This window comes from Amblyomma mixtum, chromosome 1, assembly GCF_055824585.1.
Source record: "Amblyomma mixtum isolate Tamu chromosome 1, ASM5582458v1, whole genome shotgun sequence".
Lineage (NCBI taxonomy): Eukaryota > Metazoa > Arthropoda > Arachnida > Ixodida > Ixodidae > Amblyomma > Amblyomma mixtum.
In genome coordinates this window covers 59,495,006-59,516,369 of record NC_143012.1, presented here as the reverse complement: position 1 = coordinate 59,516,369, position 21,364 = coordinate 59,495,006, and the positions used below count along the sequence as shown (strand labels likewise).

General features: G+C 47.4%; 1 protein-coding gene and 1 long non-coding RNA gene across 2 annotated transcripts; one reads left to right on the top strand and one right to left on the bottom strand.

The window, feature by feature from the left end:
- Positions 1–3,680: 3,680 nt before the first annotated feature.
- LOC149366383 (uncharacterized) lies at positions 3,681–19,903 on the bottom strand. Its single transcript, XR_016285324.1, has 2 exons — positions 19,495–19,903; positions 3,681–4,373 (listed from the first exon to the last, which is right to left on the bottom strand). It is a non-coding gene; the product is annotated as an uncharacterized LOC149366383 (long non-coding RNA).
- On the top strand, positions 7,291–9,104 carry LOC149366384 (uncharacterized). The gene has a single exon (XM_089545126.1). The coding sequence runs from the start codon at positions 7,293–7,295 to the stop codon at positions 9,102–9,104; it is 1,812 nt and encodes a 603-aa protein (XP_089401252.1). The 5' UTR covers positions 7,291–7,292.
- Positions 19,904–21,364: the final 1,461 nt, after the last annotated feature.

The window sequence follows — 21,364 nt, the reverse complement described above, 5'->3', positions numbered from 1 at the left end:
TCGCACATGTTTTATGCACTAGCACAAAATAACTACAAAGCTTGAATAGCATGCTTAGGTGATTGTAACTTTTCGCATTTTGATTATTAAGATTAATTCTTGCACCTTATTAAAATCTAATGCATGTTCTCCAAGCTTAGCACTAATTTGCTTTCTAATTTTTGTTTGATGTCGGTAGTTTAGACCACAAATAGTGTCTCTTTGGTGCTAACTCGCAACGTCACCCATCCCCAGCCATCGGGTGCACCCCCTAAAAAAGTTCTGAGGATGCCCTTGCCTAGAGCACTGCAGCTTTTGCCATTTTGCTTTACGTACAGTGGTGAGCAGCCTTGTCTAGAGCGCTCGGGCGGTGCACTTCCTTGCAAACAAATCCAGATTTTGTGGCAGCCTCTAGGGTCCAGCTGCAACGCTTGCACGGAAGTAGCGCCAGATAGCCTCGTAAACAAAGCAGGCACGAAAACTTTGCCCTGTAATGAGGGGCTGCTCTCTAATTTCGGTTTTTGTTACCAAGTGCACAGTGCTCAAGCGCTCTAGACAAGGCTGCTCACCACTGTACATTTTCCCCAGAAAGTTGCAAGCAGCAGTGTGATGCCACAAAGAAGTACAGTATTTTCCGGTGTATAAGACGCGGCTTGTTTTCGAAAATCTTGCTGGTGCGTCCTATACAACGGTGCGTCTTATATGCGAATTTTTCATCTTTTTTTGCAAGCTCATCGATTACTCCGGTTCATGCTCAAGCTTTTTTCACCTAAAAAATATCACTACCAATAACGCGGTTGTAACAAGGTTAATACTTCAATACCGGGACCGCAGTGCGCGACATTCTAGGTGATCTTTATCATGAAACGGCGGGGATGACGACTTCCGGGATCACAAACGCGCAGCATGTTTCGGAGGCCCCAAGCAAAAGTAATGAGAAGCGCCAAAAGATGGTGACAATCGCGCTTCTCGCCATTGTCAAGACAAGCCGGCGTTCTTTTTTAGTCACCCTTTGCAACTTTTTTTGCTCCGTGTACGTAGTTCATGTTTCAGCCGAGTTGCTTCCAGAAATGGGTGAACCTTTTGATAGCGCATCTGAAGATGAAGTCTTCGAAGGTTTCAATTAGAAATAAAATGTTGTTATGGACATATGGGGAGCTGTATCGTTTTTTCTTTCTTTTTTGCTAAAATGTGGACGGGTATGGCGTGAGTGTTGCCTTTTTTGATCTCTTAGCGTTGCTTAAGAATTGCTCACAGGTACGGTGCATTTCACGATAGTCGCGCAAGCGTGTTTAATTGATCTTCACTAGCCTAACTGGGTAAACTGGGGTGCGTCTTATACACGGGTGCATCTTATATACAAACTTTTTCAGCGACAGCTTGCATGTATGGCAGGTGCGTCTTATACAAGGGTGCGTCTTATACACCGGAAAATACGGTACATACATAAGCAATGCAACAATGACTGGAAAAAAGCTGCAGAACGGCACATTCACCCCGAACGAATAAGGCAGGGCACTTGCAAAATAATGGAATAGCTTGAACCCAACTTTCTGAAGCAGCTATACGGGTGCATTCTGGTGGATATTAATACGTAATTACTCTCTAACTGGAATATATTCCAGTTTCAGGGTTCACATTACATACGTTGGACTATGGTCAACACATTCAGATCAAAGGATACAAGGTTTTACAGGATAAGAGCATCAACCTATGGGTCACCTGATGTTGGCAGCAGTTCCCCTTGGAAGACTCTCCTGGCAATTAGCAGTCCTTGCCTTTTCAACATGATCCTTGACCGCTGTGAGATGGAAGAAAGGAAGGTCAGTTTTAATGCGACAATGTTAAGGGCATTGTGTCACAGAAAAGCCAGGAGCGTTGTCGGCATCACTGGTTGCGAGTTAAAAAATCCATAAAAAATCCCCAGAGAAGCAACCTAAGTCACGTGACCTTGTGGCACCATCATAACCTGCTTACTGGATTGCGAGCAAACTGCCCACCGTGGCAGTATAATCAATGACTGGTCATGAGAAGTTGCGTGAGAATAGCAACCAGGGTCGCACAAGCCCCACCGGTGGCAACACCTGCCATCGCAGAGAAGTGCTGAATTGTTTAACCACCCCACTGGGAGAGGTATGAGGACTCCCAGGGGTTTATGAATGTAAAGCAGAGCATCTCCACATCCCCATATACAGCCATTAACACATCAATGCTATCACGTCATATACCCTTTAGGCGGATCTTAAGTGTCTCCTCCAGCTTTAGTGCAAAACCATCGCTCCATACGTACTAACCCCTAGCAAGAACCTTGTCTTGTGCAGAGGAGGGAATCGAGCCGCTAGTACACGTAACCTTGTGGCATCATCACAACCTATGTACCGGATTGTGAGTAATCTGACCACCATGCAGGTGGCAGTTATGGTTTATGGGAGTTTAACGTCCTAAAGTGACTCAGACTATGAGAGATGCTGTAGTGAAGGGCTCCGGAAATTTCAACCACCTGGGGTTCCTTACCATGCACTGACTCCTACAGCAAACAGGCCTCTAGGATTTCACCCCCACCAAAATTCAACCGCCACGGCCAGGATTGAACCTGCATCTTTCGGGCCAGTGGGCGAACGCGATAACCACTGAGCCACAGCGGCAGCTGGCAGTTAAATTAATGATGGGTCGCGAGAGGTTGCTCAGGAAGAGCAACATGGCTGCACAATCCCAAATGGTGGCTGTGATAGAAATAGCCCCCTGCCAGTGGAGCGGTGCATCGCTTAACTGCTGCTCCACTGAACTAGTATCAGTATGGGGACCCACCAGTCTATGAATGTTAAGTAGACGATGACTGATTCTGCATATATGGGCAATAACCCGGTAAAGCTGTCGCATCATACCCTTAAGGCGGAGCTTAAGAGTCCCCTCCGACTGAAGAATGAACACATGCTTTTTCTCATCCACCCAGCTTAACTATGACAAACCACTACCACTTTAGTGTTGGACACGGAATATCCTGTAACAATGGGCATCTGGAGGGGGGGGCAAGGGGGACCGGTGCCCCCCCCCCCGGGCCCTCCTGGAATGTCGCATATTTTTTATGCCCTAGCAGAAAACAACTACACAGCCTGATTAGCACGCTTTGGTGGTTGCAACTTTCTGCATTTTCATTATTAAAGGCACACTGAAGAGGAATCTGAACTCGTTTTTTTGCCACAGAAACTCGATCCACACATTCTGAGCATTCTTAGAAACTTATTGCCCTGTGTAGCCGATTTCCCTAATTAAATCAAGTTACCGTCTGGCTCCCGCCTTTATTTCTTTAATTCTCCCCGTACGGTAAGCGAAGTCGACCAACGTGTGGACTGCCTTTCAGCCCGCTCCGTGGAGGCTTTGCTTTCTCTTTATTTTGTTTCTTAGGTTACCGTGAACAAGTATTTACATTCGCAGATAATATAGCCACAAAATAAGCCCGCAGAAATAAATATACGCACGGACTATTTGCTTCTACAGATTACGACGTATTACTCCGCCGATGGCAGAGTGGCAAGCTGCCACGGGACTGGGTGAAAGGCACTCCACGCGTTGCCCGACTCCGCCCATCGTACGAGGAGAATTCAAAGCATAAAGGCGGGAGCCAGACATTAATTCGATTTAATTAGGGAAATCGGCCACACAGGGCAGTCATTCAAAGTTTCTAAGAATGCTCGGAACGTGTAGATCGATTTTGCGTGGCAAAAAGACGAGTTCAGATTCCTCTTCACTGCACCTTTAAGATTAATTCTTCGTCCATTAATAAAATCCAATGCATATTCTCCAAGCCTAGCACTAATTTGCTGTTTCTAATTTTTGTTTCATGTGGGTGGTTTAGACCTAACATAGTGCCTTTTTGGTGCTAATCTACCGCCTCCGCCATCCCTGTCCATTGGGTGCCCTCCCCTGCAAAAAGTTCCGCGGACGCCCGCCTAGAGCACTGCAGCTTTTGTCATTTCTCATTAACATACGTTTTCACCAGAAAGTTGCAAGCAGCAATGTGATGCCATAAAGATATACACGCATAAACAATGCAACAATGACTGAAAGAAAGCTGCAGAAAGGCACATTCACCCCGAACGAGTAAGGCAGGGCACTTGCAAAATAATGGAATAGCTTGAATCTAACTTTCTGAAGCAGCCATATGGGTGCATTCTGGTGGATATTAATAAGTAATTACTCTCTAACTGGAATATATTCCAGTTTCAGGGTTTGCCCTGAATACATTGGACTACGGTCAACAAATTTAGATCAAAGGATACATGGTTTTACAGGATACGAGCAACCACCTATGGGTCTCCTGACGTTGGCAGCAGTTCCCCTTGGAAGATTCTCCTGGCAATTTGTAGTCCTCATCTTTTCATCAATTATGACACCTGTGAGATGGAACACAGCAAAGGAGCCAAAATGAATATAATGTCCCAAAGCCACAATCAGCATTGCTAAGCTCCGTGCATTTAACAATAACAACATGAATGCCACGAGGACATGTCAAAGGGAAAATAAATAATGCAATGGAAGAGTGTAAAGAGTTTGTCCTTGCTCGGTGCAGACTATTAAAACACTTAATTGCTAATCCTTGAATGATTCCATAACAGCAGACTGCGGTGCTTTCTTTACCACAAAAAAAAATAAAAATTGATATGCTCGTTTTTTCAACTTGTCGGCGCGATCAGTAGGCGACAAGTACCGCCACTTGCATCAGCTACATCGAGCCCCAGAATAGACAGCAGCGCTTTAAGTACGGTATCACAGTTTCTCGGGTGTCTAGGCGCATATGAACCATACCTTTTATGGCTACTCTAGTCCTCGAGAAAGCAAACACACCACGACAATCGGAGAACTGCACTCACTCAGCGATTAAAGGCAGAATGGATCGCATAAACCTCGGAACAAAGTAAATGGCACATCGACTGTAGTCACACACGCTAGAGCTGAAAGCAGCTACGAAAAGCTCCCTCACGAGTGTGTCAGCAAGACTGTCACATAAGAACACAGAGATCCATTCATTTTTTAGCGGCTAGCCAGTGCAAATAGGTACCTTAGCACTTGTTGCGTTTACTTGCACACGGGTGCACGTGATGAATTATCCACTTCGAATGGCAAAGTACTTCAACCTGCACCAAAGTTGACTGATTTAACTCTGGTTACCCGAGTAGCTTTGACTGCGCAAAATGAATAGCATGTGGCTAGACATTTGCACAGCAACGACTTTGCTCCGACCGGCAAAAGCACCAACGAATCGGAAAACCACCATGCACGCGCGAAGACAAAACACGATTTCTATATGACATGCTGCGGCTTGACATGCATCCAGACCAGCAGTGTAAACACAAAAAAAGATGTCTTTGTGATGCACAAATTTGCGAACGCCCCGAGTTTACTTGCCATGACAGCAGCTGTTTGCCGTCGTATTTGGTCCCGTAGGCACAGGGTAGTCGAATGAATGGATGGATGATAATGGCTTTACCACGGGCCGCAGCTTGCGTCACCTAGCCTATACTTCCCTCATTGTTAACTGATTTTTCTTTTCCCTTTCTCTCAATTTCCCTCTTACAATGTCTAGTTTGGATACCTTTTCCCCTCCAAATTCACCCCGCCCTTGATTTCCTCCACCAATCTTCCAACCTCCACTTCATCAATGTCACGCCCATCCCATCCACTCACCAGTCCTCCCCAGCAAATCCCAGCGCTATCCCTATGTCTGTTGCTGTCCTTGCACACCTCAGAACCAAGTGCTCAATGGTCACCGTTTGCGTTTTACAACCAGAGCACAAAATATCCGCTTCTTGAAATTAGGACCTATACGTTTTTTTTTTGAGAGTCCCTGTCCTAGCTTTAAAAAGCAATTAACTGCCCCACGAATTATCAAATAACCGCTCTTTTTTTATGTCCCGTTTTCGTTTCCTACATATACCTAGTGCCGATTTTTCTTGCATTCTTTCTTTCGACACCTTTCTTTCTGTCTCCTTTACCTCCGCTTTCACGCTAGTATTTTGTTGCATCCCATCCCTCACCCATAAATGCTTCGTTCTTAGCTTTCGGGTTCTGGTTTGATTTATGGGGTTTAACGTCCCAAAGCGACTAAGGCTATGAGAGATGCCGCAGTGGAGGGCTCCGGAAATTTCGACCACCTGGGGTTATTTAACGTGCACTGACATCGCACAGTACACAGGCCTCTAGAATTTCTCCTCCAAAGAAATTCTAGCCGCCGTGGCCGGGATCAAACCCGCGTCTTTTGGGTCAGCAGCCGAGCACCATAACCGCTGAGCCACCGCGGCGGCGCTTTCGGGTTCTATTTGTCCATTTTGTGTTCATACTTTTCATGTATAGATACTTGTACACCTTTTTTCCCACCTTGTCTCCTGCATTTGAGTCAGTCTCTCATCATATTTCATTTTGATGATTGCCTCCCGAATCAGGAACGACGCCCAGCCCATATCTCCCTGGACTCCCTCATTCAGTGTTCCCATGGGCTCCCAAAGCTAGCCTTCCTACACTTCTTTGTCTGACCTCTAAGCTTGACTGTATTTCTGATTTCATGCACCGGAACACATTTCCAAATGCGAGGCAACGTTGATGTGAGGCTTGGTACCATGATTCCCTTCCATACCACTCTAACCACCTCATACCTATTATTGTTCCATAGTCCTCTATGTTTCATAACAGGGCCATTTTTTTTTCACCTACACTGGTTACACTAGTGTAGCCAGTGTATCATAATTTTATAATACACTTGCTACACTAGTGTAGGCAGTGTAGGTAAAAAAATGGCCTAATGTCTGAATTCCTTTTTGCTATATCCTTTAGAATGCTCTCATGCTCTTCCAGATATTTTTTCCCTTCACTTAGCCATACATCTGGCAACATATAAGTTCTCACATGGTCTATCATAGTGTCTTGTATTTCTAGTGGGTCTCCCCTCTCATCATTATATACCATTATCCCTGACTTCTCTCTACTGAAGATGCCGCCGGAGCAGACGTGTTCACATCGGCTCTGTCACTGCTAACCAATTACGCAGTGCTAATTGCCTCGAAACAAAGTTTTCCTTGCACCAATGTGTCCGTGAAGGCGAGCGGCATCGACCGATACCAGCTGACCCTAGAGGTGCATTTTTCTTTGCCAAATTTTGTGACTTTCTACCGCTGCCATGTGAAAGAGTGCTAGGCCTAAGCTTGTCCCGCGGACGCTAGGCCCAGCACCGTCGCACCGGACGCCGCCTGCCGCACTCCTCGGCGGCGGCCGAGATGGAGGCGTCTGTTATGACGAGGGAGGCGTCCGCTACGTCTACAATGATCGTGGACAACCAAATGTGCGTTCAAGTTCAACCGTACTCCTCGGCGGCGGCCGAGATGGAGGCGTCCGTTACGACGAGGGAGGCGTCCGCTACGTCTACAATGATCGTGGACAACCAAATGTGCGTTCAAGTTCAAGGCAAAGAGATATCACCAGAGGAATACCACAACGACGCCGGATGGACGCTCGCGGGGGAACGCATGCCGAGGCTGCGCCAGCGGACCCCCGACGGCGGCAAGCCTGACGGACCCGGCGGGAGTCAAACAAGCCCGAAATCGAAATTCCACAAGAACGTCAGAGCCTCGGCCATCAAGGCAGCACGCATGCCAGCCATGCCACTGGAAGAGAGCAAGATAGTCGTCAGACCCAGAGGGGGACTGGACATCGTCAAGACCGGCACCACCACTGTCGCTGCGGCCATACTCGCCGCGGCCAAGATCACGAGCGAGGAAAGCGCCGCGGACACCATCTGCCCCAACACGCAACAGAACATCATGGTCGTCAGTACACCGAACGAAGACAACGCGGCTAGGTACGCTAAAATCCAGGAAATCTATATTCAAGACAACTCCTACGAAGTCAGCGCATATCGCACGGCTCCTCACGACACCGTAAAGGGCGTCATCAGAGGCATCCCCATCGATGAGAGCACCGACGAGATAGATAGGAACATCGTCAACGAGAGAAACCCGCTAGCAGTGGACGCAAAGAGGATCGGCAACACGACCACCGCGATCGTGGTGTTCCAGGGACCCAAGGTACCGAACTTCGTCCGATACGGAGTCACCCTGATACCGTGCCGCCTCTACAGGAAACAGATCGACGTTTGCAAGCAGTGCGGCCGAGTGGGACACCGAAAGGACGTGTGCCCGACCCCCAATATCAAGACGTGCCTGGCCTGCGGACTCGCCAACCTCAAAGAAGACCATCGCTGTACCCCTAAATGTAAGCTGTGCGGGGACGAACACCCGACCGGAGACCGAACGTGCAAGGCGAAATACAAGATCCCCTACGTAGTGCGCAAGCGACAATGGGAGCGCCGACAGGCCGAACGCCAGCTGCTGTCGGAGAGCGATTTCCCGCCACTCGACAAGCCGCCAGCTGCGGGAAAGTCAAGGACTCCATCTGAGAACCGCGCGCCAAATTCCAGAGACAGCAGCTGCAAGAGAAGCCTCAGTAGGAAAAGGTCACCATCACGTGAGCGAGTCAGCTGGGCTGACGCAGCTAAAGGGAACAATATAAGGAACGCGCATAAAATCACCGAAGCCACGAAGAAAGATGATATAAACAAGATGCGAGAAGCCAACGAGACATTAAGACAAGAGAACGCGGCGCTGCGCACGACCATCAACAGCCTCACGAGAGAGATCGCCGAGATCCGTAAGTTGCTGCTATGCAACAACGAGCCTCCACAGAGACTCACGCCAAGCACAAGCACGACCGACGAAACAACCATGAACACCCAGGCCGTAGAGGAACCGGCACCTAAGAAGCGAGCCGTCGAGGCCACGTGCAAGCAAACAGAGAACAATCGAATCGACAACCCCGAGACCAAATTCGAAGCAACGTTCACCAAACTCGAACAATTAATCACGGCGAACATCGCAGCAGTGACAGCAATGAAACAAACAATGGAGACCTACCAAGCCGAGAACACGAACAGATTCGCCTACATCGAAAGGACCCTACAGCCGATAGTGAGCCACCCGACGTTTGCACCCCTCTTCGCGCAACATCCACCCAACCAGGGAACCGCGTACACACCAACGCAACCATGGCTGCCAACACAACAACAGCAGCAGCCGTAACAGCGTGGCAGTGGAACTGTCGCGGCCTCGGAAGGAAGAAGGCAGTCATCCAACAGCACATCGCACATGCCGTGCGCAAACCAGACGTGATCCTATTACAAGAAACACTCACCGACGCACTGTCCCTGCCCGGCTACAGAGTGCACAAGGGCCAGCCCGACGGGAGAGGCCTGTGCACCCTGGTCAGGAAAGGACTCACGTTCGTTGAGCATGAGCTGCAAAGCAATATCAAGATCGAGCACACACTCACCGAAATCATCCCGCGCAAGAAGAGAAAAGGAAGCATTTTTCTGCTCAACATATACAGCAACCCATCGCAGAGAAAACAGAGATTCAAAACAATACTACACAGAGCCAGCACCGCGGCAGGCCGCAACACGCTAATCGTCTGCGGCGACTTCAACGCGATGAACCCAGCCTGGGGCTACAACAAGTACACAGCAAAGGGCCGCGACCTGTACCAAGACGCCATGGAACTCGACTTCACCCTCATCACGGACCCGGCGCACCCGACGAGAATCGGTAACTCTGTGTCCCGGGACACCACTCCGGACCTCACGTTCGTCAAGAACGACGTCCGGGGCGCGATCACCTGGCGAAAAACGGGAACCGACCTCGGCAGCGACCACACCATCGTGGAAATCAGCATACCGGAACACAACGACACCAGCATCAAAACACACAGCTGGGTAGACTGGGATGCCTTCCGAGATGCCAGAAGCCAGAAGACAGACGCTGACGGCGAGATCGAAGACATAGAGACGTGGATGGCTGAAATCACCAAGAGCGTACGCGACGCGACAAAAGAAATTGAAACGGACGCTGCGATTGATAAAGTAGACAGCCGGCTAGCGCATCTCATCGAAGCCAAGCAGTCAATACTCAGTCGCTGGAATAACCAACGGCTCAACCGCAGACTCAGAAAGAAGGTGGCGGAGGTCAACCGAGCGATCGAGGAGCACTGCCGCGCTCTATGCACGCAACAGTGGATCGAGATCTGCAACGCGGCAGACGGGCTGATGCATAGCGGGAAGACGTGGAACCTGCTGCGGCACCTGCTCGACGAAACCAAGACCAAGTCGCACCAAAGGGATAGACTCGCCAAGCTCATACATCGGGCGGTCTCGGTACAGGGCGCCGATGCAGTCACCAGGCGCATCAATGACAAATACCTGCCCACTACGCCCACCGAACAACACGCGCCGTATGGCGGCCTACCCAACGCAAAGCTCGATCGTGACATCGACGTCGAGGAGGTCCGCGCGGCCCTGCACGCCCTCAACAGCCGGTCGGCAGCTGGCCCGGACCTCGTCACGAACAAGGCGCTCAAGAACCTCGACGACGGCTCGATTGAGAACCTCGCAAAATACTTCAACAAGTGCTGGAGTGACCGCGCTACCAAAGCAGTGGAAGACAGCCAAGACTATCCTGATACCCAAGCTGGGGAAGCCACCGGACACGGACAACCTTTGGCCCATCTCGCTCACGTCCTGCGTGGGCAAGGTGCTGGAGCACGCCCTGCTCAACAGGTGGCAAGACTACCTGGAACGAGAAGGGCTGTATCCGGCCACAGTGATCGGCTTCAGACAGCACCTCAGCACGCAGGACGCGATGCTGCAGCTCAAATACCAAATCATAGACAATGGCGGCAGCGTCCGCGACAACAAGGCAATCCTGGGTCTCGATCTAAAGAGCGCCTTTGATAATGTGAAACACTCGGCGATTCTGTCTCAAGTCTCTAAGCTCAACATGGGCGAAAGATCCTACAACTACATCAAGGACTTCCTCACGGACAGGACCACCCAGCTACGAGCAGGCGACCTACAAACGCAAGAGAAGAAGCTCGGGAGCACCGGCACACCGCAGGGATCGGTCATTTCGCCGATGCTGTTCAACCTGGTAATGATCGGGGTGGCCGAGAAGCTCGCGGACATCGAAGACGTCAGGCACACCATCTACGCGGACGATATCACACTGTGGGTGACCGGCGGCAGCGACGCCCACTTCGAGGGCGCTCTGCAAGCCGCCGTCGACGCGATAGAAGACCACCTAGAAGGCACCGGCTTGAGATGTTCGCCCAGCAAATCGGAGCTCCTCATACTCCCACCTACCAACAATGGCAGATGCAAGACCAGACAACGCGAATGCGAAAAAATCAGAATCGTAACCAAATCCGGCAACGTGATCCCCGAGGTCAGCAAAATCAGGATCCTAGGCATGATCATCGAAAAGCATGGAAGAAACGGCGAAACCATCGCCCGTCTCACGGCAAAAGCGGCCAACGCTATGCGACTCCTCAAAAGAATCACTTCCCGGAAGGCTGGCATGAGAGAGGAGAGCCTAATCAGGCTTGTCCAATCCTTCATCATCAGCCACGTCGCGTACGTTGCAGCCTACCATAGATGGCTGCAACACGAACGCAACAAAGTTAATGTAATCATCAGGAGAGCGTACAAGGCGGCGCTGGGCCTGTTCGAGTCCACGAGCACGACCCGCCTCTTACAACTCGGGATCTACAACACGCTCAAAGAAATAGCCGAAGCGCAACGGACCTCTCAACTGGAGCGGCTGTCCACGACCAAAGCCGGGAGGAAGATACTGGACGATCTGGGAATAGGACACTCGAACGACGCGGAGACGAAGCTCCCCGTCCCCGAAGAGGTCCGACGCCAGACCAGAATCGACCCCATACCCAAGAACATGAACCCCGAGTATAACAAGGAAAGAAGAGCGGCGAGGGCCAAGGCTCTCATCGACCTGCACGCCAACGACGAGCACGCGCGGTACGTGGACGCGGCAGAATACCAACGGAACGCCTTCGCAGCGGTCGTCATAGAGGCGTCGACCGGCGCCACGGGGACGGCAGCGAGCGTGAGAGGCGCCGGAGCGGAACAAGCGGAGGAGGTGGCCATCGCCCTGGCCATCGCCGACGCAGACTGCTACACGGTGCTGAGTGACTCGAGACAGGCGGTGCGAAACTTCGCCAAAGGCCAAGTCTGCAGGGAGGCCGAGCGCGTACTACGAGCCACTAAACTGCAAGACAGAAGAGTAAGAATCAAGTGGTTTCCGGCGCACGCGGGCGACACGTCGGAACGCAGTGCGAACCACAATGAGATGGCACACGCAGCGGCGCGAGCGCTAACCAACCGCGCCCCGGCAACACACCATCCGACGTGGTTCGGAGCCAAGGACCGCATGACCGACTACAGCGAAATCACGAAGGCCTACCGCCTGGCTCGCAGGACTCTCCCACCCCCGCACCCGAGGCTGAGTCGAGCGGAGGCGGTACTACTGAGACAGCTCCAGACCGGATCGCTACCGAGCCCGGGACTGATGCATCGCATGTACCCCGAGACCTACCCGACCGATATGTGTAGAGTCTGCCGGAGGGAGCCGGCAGATCACACGCACATCTTGTGGGACTGCATCAGAAATCCAAAGGAAGCAAGATCAGGAACAATCCCGCCGCGGCTGGAGGCAGCAGCGAAGAGCAACGACCGGTTCCACCGCCGCTTCCACAATGCTAGCGCGAGGTGCTAGCACCCAGGGAGCCCTTATTACAAAGGTCCATACCTAGCGCCGATTTTTCTTGCATTCTTTCTTTCGACATCTTTCTTTCTGTCTCCTTTACCTCCGCTTTCATGCTACTTTGTTGCGTCCCGTCCATCACCCATAAATACTTTGTTCTTAGCTTTCGGGTTCTATTTGTCCATTTTGTGTTCATACTTTTCAGGTATAGATACTGGTACACCTTTTTTCCCACCTTGTCTCCTGCATTTGGGTCAGTCTCTCATCATATTTCAGTTTGCTGATTGCCTCCCGAATCACGAACGACGCCCAGCCCATATCTCCCTGGACTCCCTCATTCAGAGTGTTCCCATGAGCTCCCAAAGCTAGCCTTCCTACACTTCTTTGTCTGACCTGTAAACTTGACTGTATTTCTGATTTCATGCACCGGAATGCATTTCCAGATGCGAGGCAACGTTGATGTGAGGCCCAGTACCATGATTCCCTTCCATACCACTCTAACCACCTCATACCTATTATAGTTCCATAGTGCTCTATGTTTCATAACAGGGCCATTTTTTTTTACCTACACTGGTTACACTAGTGTAGCCAGTGTATCATAATTTTATAATACACTTGCTACACTAGTGTAGGCAGTGTAGGTAAAAAAAATGGCCCTAATGTCTGAATTCCTTTTTGCTATATCCTTTAGAATCCTCTCATGCTCTTCCAGATAGTTTTTCCCTTCACTTAGCCATACACCTGGCAACTTATAAGTTCTCACATGGTCTATCATAGTGTCTTGTATTTCTAGTGGGTCTCCCCTCTCATCATTATATACCATTATCCCTGACTTCTCTGTACTGAACTGAAGTCCTAGCTTGTTGCCCTCCTCACCACAGATCTTAACTAGTTCCTGCAGCCTATCTCGCTTGTCTGCTAGTAGAACAATATCATCCGCATACATTAGTCCAGCCAACACTTGGTTTACCTTCTGACCATCCTGCATATAACTCACGTCAACTCCTACCCTACTCTCTTCCAACCTCTTTTCCATTTGGCTCACATATACCATGAAAAGTAGAGGTGATAGTGGGCAGCCCTGCCTTAGGCCTCTGTTAATTTTAGCTGGTTTTGTAGTTTCTCCCTCCCAGGTTACTACGACCTCATTGTCTGAATACACGCGTTGTAGATATTCAACCAGATTTCTATCGGCACCGTATCTCTTCAATTGGTCCCAAAGTTTTTCCTGATTTATATTGTGATATGCCCCCTTAATGTCTAAAAATGCCATCCATAGAGGCCTCCGACTTGCCTCAGCTATCTCTATACACTGCGTTATGACAAATAGATTGTCCTCCAACCGTCTCTCCTTTCGGAAACCGTTCTGCAATTCGCCCAAGATCTCCTCATGTTCTGCCCATTCTTCCATTCTCATTTTCACCATCTGGATTGCTAGCCTGTATAAAACTGATGTGACCGTGATTGGTCGGTAGGATTTAATGTTGTCCTTGTTTTCCTTGCCTTTGTATATTAGTCTCATCCTGCTCACTTTCCAGTCTTTTGGAACGTCTCCTCACCCTACTACTTTTCTAATGATCTGTCGTAATTTAAATTTGCTTTTTTCGCCTAGTATGGTATTTAATCTCAAAGGTATGCCGTCTGGTCCTGTCGCTGTTCTGATGACAACCTTGCCTTCTATTCTGTCCCAGTTCAATGCTGTTCTCTCCCTAGGCTCTTCCTCCCGTCCCATTGCTGTCCCTGCTCTCCCCCAGTCCATCCGCCACAGGCTCTGCCAATGCTGCTTCGATTGTTTGTCTGATAAATTCTTGTGCTTCCTCTCCCTCTACCCTTTTTCCATCCTGTGTGGTCAGAGTGTGTTGGATGCCCTCTTCCCTTGTAGCCTTATGTGCTCACAAAACCTCTTTGCAGCATTCCTATCTTTCTTATTTACCTCCATCATCCACTGGACTCCTGCCTTTCCTATTTCGGCTTGGACTAATGATGCTGCCTCCCTTTTGCTCTCAAGGTATTCATTCCATTTTGCATCCACTTTGCCTGGTGCGGCCCCCATTTTCTTTGCAAATCTGAGTTCTAGATGACTCTTGTCGTCGTGCTATGACCACCTTCACTTCCCTGTCCCACCAGCTTTTTGGTGTGTGTCTTCCTTTTCTTCTTCCCTTTTTGCTTTGGGCCTTCTCTACCTCCCTTTGAAAAACCCCTACTTGGGCATCATATGTCCACTCCCTATCCGGCTGCTTGGATATATGTCTTCAATGTGTCCCGACACTTCCTCCAGTTGTGCATCAGTGAGGTTATGTTTGCTTTCTCTCCCTTGAGTTCCTACTGCTAGTATTGCGCTACCAAATGTAATTTTGATTTTTCTGTGGTTGCTTCCCAGGCTTTTCATACCTTTTTCGTCAATTTTCATGTTTCTTAACCTGTCATACAGTTTGTGTGACATTAGGCAATACTAGTCAATAGTTCAGTGCGAGTTATTTCTTACCCATGTTACTTTCCCTTCGCATTTTTTTTCCGTATTAACCATTACTAGATCATGGGCATCGCAGAATTCTCCTAACATCTTCCCCGTTCATCTGCAGCTCTGTCAAAGTATTCCAAGTTAGCATTCCCAAGATGATTATTTCCCGATGCGAGCCTAATTCCCTGATGTCTTTAGACATACCTTCGAAATGCCCTTCATTCTCCTCACTCGACCCACTCCCTGTTTTAAGGTATACAAACCCTATTATTGTTCTGAAGCCATAGATGCTCTCTACCGTTCTCTCTTACCCTTTCCCAATCTTGCCCCTTTACTAATGCCCCTAGGCCTGCACCTTTACGGTCTTTCTCTTTTTATTTATTTATTTATTAGAACCTCACAGGCCCCGAAGAGCATTGGGTGAGGGGGGCAAATCGAAAAAAAGGTATATACAGATGGAAAAAACCGTAATATCGGTACAAGAACGCGGTACAAGTCAAATACAAGAAAGGAACACGAAATTTATACAAAATGGAGTTAAAATAACATCAGACACGAAAATAGAGGGAAAAAAAAGCAAAACACGAACATGAGAGAAAAAAAGCAACCAGGGGCAACAGAAGTGGTAAATGGGAAAACAACGTTAAGAACAAATGAAACTGTCATACATTTCGAACATCACTATGGCAATAAATGTATACATAGATGTTTTTTAAACTCATTAGGATCAATGAAAGAGATTATGTTGTCAGGAAGATCATTCCAGAGTTTTATTGCTCTAGGTAATGCAGAGGAATTAAACGACAGGGTCTTCCCATATATACGGTTGAAGCTGAGTTGATTGTGTAAGCGTTGTGAAGAGCGGAAAGGTGATGCCAGAGGTAACAACGAAGGACGGGTGTGAACATATTTATGGAACAAACACAGAAGTGAAATGGAGCGACGAATTTCAAGTATCTGTATGTCATTAAGGTTTTTAAGCTGGGATACACTTGCGAGGGGACTATAATTGCTAAAAATGTACCGGGCAGCTCTGCTTTGAATGGACTCGAGCATATCTATGAGATATTTTTGATGGGGAGACCATATAGGTGAGATAAATTCCAGCTGTGGGCGAACAAATGTAAAATATGCAAGTTTTCGAACGGAGCTAGGTGAGTTCCGAAGGTTCCGGCGTATGAAACCTAATGTCCTCGATGCCTTGTTGCAGACTGCAGAAATATGAGAAGACCATGAAAGATTTGGTGTGAACTGAATTCCAAGGTATTTGTACGACGTAACCCTTGATAAAGAGGTATTATTTATAGTGTATATGAAGTTAGAAATAACATGCTTGCGGCTAAAAGTCATTGATTTACATTTATTAGGGTTAAGAATCATTTGCCAGTTTTTACACCAACCAACAATAGTGTCAAGATCATTTTGAAGGGTCAGGTGGTCAGTCTCAGAAGCGATCTTACGGTAAACAACACAGTCGTCTGCGAAAAGGCGTAAGCGGGATGAAATGTTAGTGGGAAGCTCGTTAATGTAGATTAGAAAAAGTAAGGGTCCAAGTACGCTTCCCTGTGGTACGCCTGAGGTTACGTCACATAGGGATGAGGAAGAGCTGCTGACAACTGTGAATTGCTGACGTAATGAGAGAAAGTTTCGAAGCCAAGATAATGTGAGGGAATCAAGGGAAAGGGTAAATAATTTTGTAAACAGCCGGCCATGTGCAACTCTGTCAAATGCTTTTGAGAAATCTAAAAAAATGCAATCTGTTTGCTGGTTATCATCCATGTTGAAATGCAGGTCAGTAGTAAATTCAAATATATGGGTATCACATGAGTAGCCTTTCCTAAAACCATGCTGATTTGAAAAGAAGAAGTCATTTCGTTCCAGATGGTTGTAAATGTAAGAAGCGATAATATGCTCAAGTAATTTACAGCATATGCATGTTAACGAAATAGGCCGATAGTTATCAGGAGAGTTTTTGTTACCCGTTTTGAAGACAGGGATGACTTTGGCTATTTTCCAGTCAGTGGGCAGTTCTCCGGAGGATAGTGATTGCTGAACTATATGACACAAAATCTGGCTGGAAATTGAAATGGTGCTTTTAAGTATCTTCGAGTTAATGTTGTTCACTCCGGCAGATGATGATAACTTAAAATTTTAATTAGTGATGCGATACCCTCAGCACTAATGGTGATGGGCTCCATGAATGGATAGTCAGACTCGAGAACAATTGGCATACTGGAATAATCTTCCTTAGTAAACACTGATGCAAAAAATCTGTTGAACGCGGTTGGACATTCAGTGTCAGCTAGCGGCAAGCCATCAGTATTGTGTAGTTGTATGAGGTCATGTTTACTTTCGGGAGATATAGTCTGCCAAAACTTCTTAGGATTAGTCTGCAAAAGTGACGGCAGATCATGAGCGAAGTATTTGTTTTTGGCAGCGGTAACAGCAGAACAGTACGCTTTCAAACACAGTTTATATCTTTCCAATGAGGTCGAAGAAGGAGCAGATCTAGCTTTTCTGTATAGGCGCTTCTTTTTATTCCGTAATCGACGGAGGGTCTTGTTGAACCATGGATTTTTTATGTCATTAGCTATTGTAATGAGAGGAACATGTTTCTCTATCAGTGTAGATAGTTTGTGTTTGAAGAGCAACCAGTTTTCTTCGGTAGATCGTTCGTTCCTTAGCGGGAAAAACACCTCATTGAAAAATGTGGCAAGTTCTGTGTTAATTTCATCATATCGTGCTTTACTATAATCTCTAATTTTTTTAGTTGTAATACCTGCAAACAAGCTCGGAACTAGAATATCAAACTGCAACATCTTATGATCGCTAAGTCCATCAAGATACATAACCGGCCCTATGGTATCGGGAGCAGTGGATAGAGCTAAATCAAGAATGTTAGAACCACGCATATTCTGGCTAATCACTTGAAATAAGTTGAAATCTAGTGTTAGGCTGATGAATTCTGTTGCAGCATGACTAGTTGAAGACAAAGAAGGCCAATCTATTTCAGGAAAATTAAAATCACCCAACAAGTAGATGTTGCTAGGTGAACTATGTTCGACAGCGGCAGCAATGCTAGACCGAAGATCATGAATGAAAGAAGTCGCACAATCGGGCGGACGGTAACACACCCCAAAAAGTAAATTTGAAGATATAGTTCTGCAGGCAGCCCATACTATTTCGAGGTCTGAGTTAGAATTGATAGCAGTGGATGGTAACGTTTTTTTAATAGCAAGAAGCACCCCACCCCCTCTTTTATCTGCACGGTCATGTCTGTAGATATTGTAAGCATGGGCGTCTGGAAAGATTTCATTGTCTTTGATACCGGCGTGCAACCAAGTTTCAGTTAAAGCAACTATATCATATTCACTGTCTTGCAGAAAAGAGCAGAGATGATCACGTTTAGGCATCAAGCTTCGGATATTAGAAAATGAAAGGGACAGCGTCGGAGCCTGAGGGCATGCCGTGGACGGAGGACAATCACGCAATCTAGATGCATTGCCTAGCTATGGTGATACTAATATGACCGAATCAGTGGCTCGGTCATACGCATATGTTTGTTTGTCCATTCGAAGTTTATCAAATGCCAGTTTATAAGACTTGGATTGTGATTTTGCAAATTTGGTCAACTTGCTTCTAGCCTCACGAGTTGTAGCGGAAAAATCCTCACGGATTGCAAAACTGGAGTCCATCAATTTGTGGCCATTTGAAAGGATGTTCTGCTTGTCTTTAAAGAAGGTCATCTTGGCAATGATTGATTGGTCTTTGCCTATCAGTTTTGAATTTGCCTAATCTATGAACCCTTTCAAACTGTGAAGCAGTCGTAGATAAATCTAGGTGCTCTGAACAAAATGCAATGACTTTCCCTTCAGAATCTGCCCAGCTTTCGTCTTCCACATCGTCGATGCCAAAGAAAAGCAAGTTATTTCGGCGCAATCTATTTTCAGCATCATCACATCTTGAGTAAATACTAGAAAGCTGGGAAGAAATGGCTTGTATGGCATTGTCAGTTTCAAGAGAATCAGGCCTATCAAGTGAGGTTGCCGTTGTTTCGAGGGCTGCCACTCTCAACGTCAGCTGCTTGACTTCTTTATCGGTAGCATCCTGCCTTTCTTTAACACCTTTGATTTCATTAAGTATTACAGCTTGGCCAGCTTCAATTCTTTGGACAGTCAGCAAGAGGGCTTCCAATGTTTCTCTTTCAGTTGCATTCATAGGCCCAGGATTGCTTTCGATGTCACCCGACAGTGAGAGCAGCATACCATAAAAAATTAGGTAAAGGCGAGAAGGCAAAGACAATACACGCTTCAGTACATCAATACACTCTCCACGGCACGACACCATAAATAGACAGTAATCACTGCTCTTCACACAGGCAGCGCCTTCCAAAAAACTAACCTGCAAAATCCGCAGCGGTAAGATTTCCATGGCGTTCACGGTGCCGTGCCCGAGGTGGGTGTTTCCGGGCTTGCTCTTATATGCGTCGCCAATGTCGGAGATAGTAGCTGAAGATCCATGTTGCCAAATGAAAAATCGGTCGCCAACTACGTATGGCCAAGAAGCAGGCGAGAGCGAAGGTCGCTCAGCGGCAGCGGATGGCGATGAAGCAGCGGGATCCGGGAAACAGCAGGAACCACATAGGAACGCGGCCTGCAAAATCCGCAGCGGTAAGATTTCCATGGCGTTCACGGTGCCGTGCCCCTGTTACACTCTATTCAAGTGTAACCTGCAATGTGTAGCAGTTCTTCCATGTCTCTCAGGTGAGTTTCCCCAACCCTATATACCCAAAGTTTTCAGATTTTAGTTGTTCTTCGACTTCATCCCATTCAATTCGACTTCTTCCCCCTTGTATGTTAATGAACCCAACACTGAGAGGTTGCTTCCTTTTCGTTCGCCATGCCCTGTCCTGCCCCTCCTTCTTTCACATTTGCTGTCTACTCCTTGGCCTGCAGGGATATCCTGCGTGCCTGCAAAACATCCTCTTCCCAACCTGCCATCCCGCTGGCTCGGCGTAATGGATGCCATCAGGGCAGAATGGGTGAGAGTTCCTGTCTCCGTAAATTATCCGGTTGACATCCATCACATTGTACCTGAGGGACTTTCCCATCTCTCTGATTACTGAGTTGGCCGTCATGACCTGGTCCACAATGTATGGGGCTTGTCCCCTGATCTCCAGGACTGTGCACAGAACAATGTGCACTGCCTCGGAGGTCGCCCTGAGTTTTTCTACCCCTGTATATTTATTTATTTCTGATACCCTCATGGCCCACAGGGCATTATTGAGGGGAGTGGTACATAGATATAAAATGAAACTGTTACAAAAAGGGGGGTAACGCATACATAGACATGCCTACAAAAAATGATACGCATGATCGCAAAAAGAAAACTAGCTGCAAGAAAATACATGATTCAAAAAAGCGAAACAATACAATAATTAGGAATACCAACACCAAAACGAATAAATTCACAAAAAGTCAAAAAACTTTGCAAGTAAACACAAAGATATGAACTACAACATCACCATTCGTAGAAACAGTGAACGGGTACGATGGCAGAAGGCTATTAATATAACAAAGTGCATGCGAAAAAAAAAGGAACAGAGCTAAATACACAATATTCAAAACGAAGTGAACCAACTGAGGCTATGGTAAACCATATTGTAATGACAACAGTGTCCTAAACTCATCAACGTCTTTTGCAGCTACAATATGTGGTGGTAGGTGGCTCCACTCCGACTGTTTTTGGAATAAAAGAATTTATGCAGCATGTTGTCCGGCAACGAGGAACGCCAACTTTCCGTGAGTGATCGATGCGGGATGAAACATATGTTGGTGTTGTGAGCAATGCATCTTTCAGAGTAGAGTTCATAATGTAAATTTTAAAAAACAGACACAGATGGGACACTTTTCTGTGCAGAGCAAGAGTGATTAATGATAAACTATTTTTTATTTCTGTGACACTGGAAGCACGTTCATAGTTGCGCATAATAAAACGAGCTGCTCTATTCTGCACAGCTTCTAGGGCGTCGATAAGTGTGTTAGTGACACTGTGTCAAATGCTTTGCGAAAGTCTAAGTATATACAGTCAGCCTCATTGCCATGATCAAGTATGAAGTTAATATTGCTCGTAAGGCTTAATAATTGTTGCGCAAGAGAAGTATTTTCTAAAACCATGTTGTGCACAGTTGAACGAAGATGACTCAAGAAAGTTAGCTATGTGAGACAGGATGACGTGCTCCATTATCTTGCAAGGAATGCTGGTTAATGAT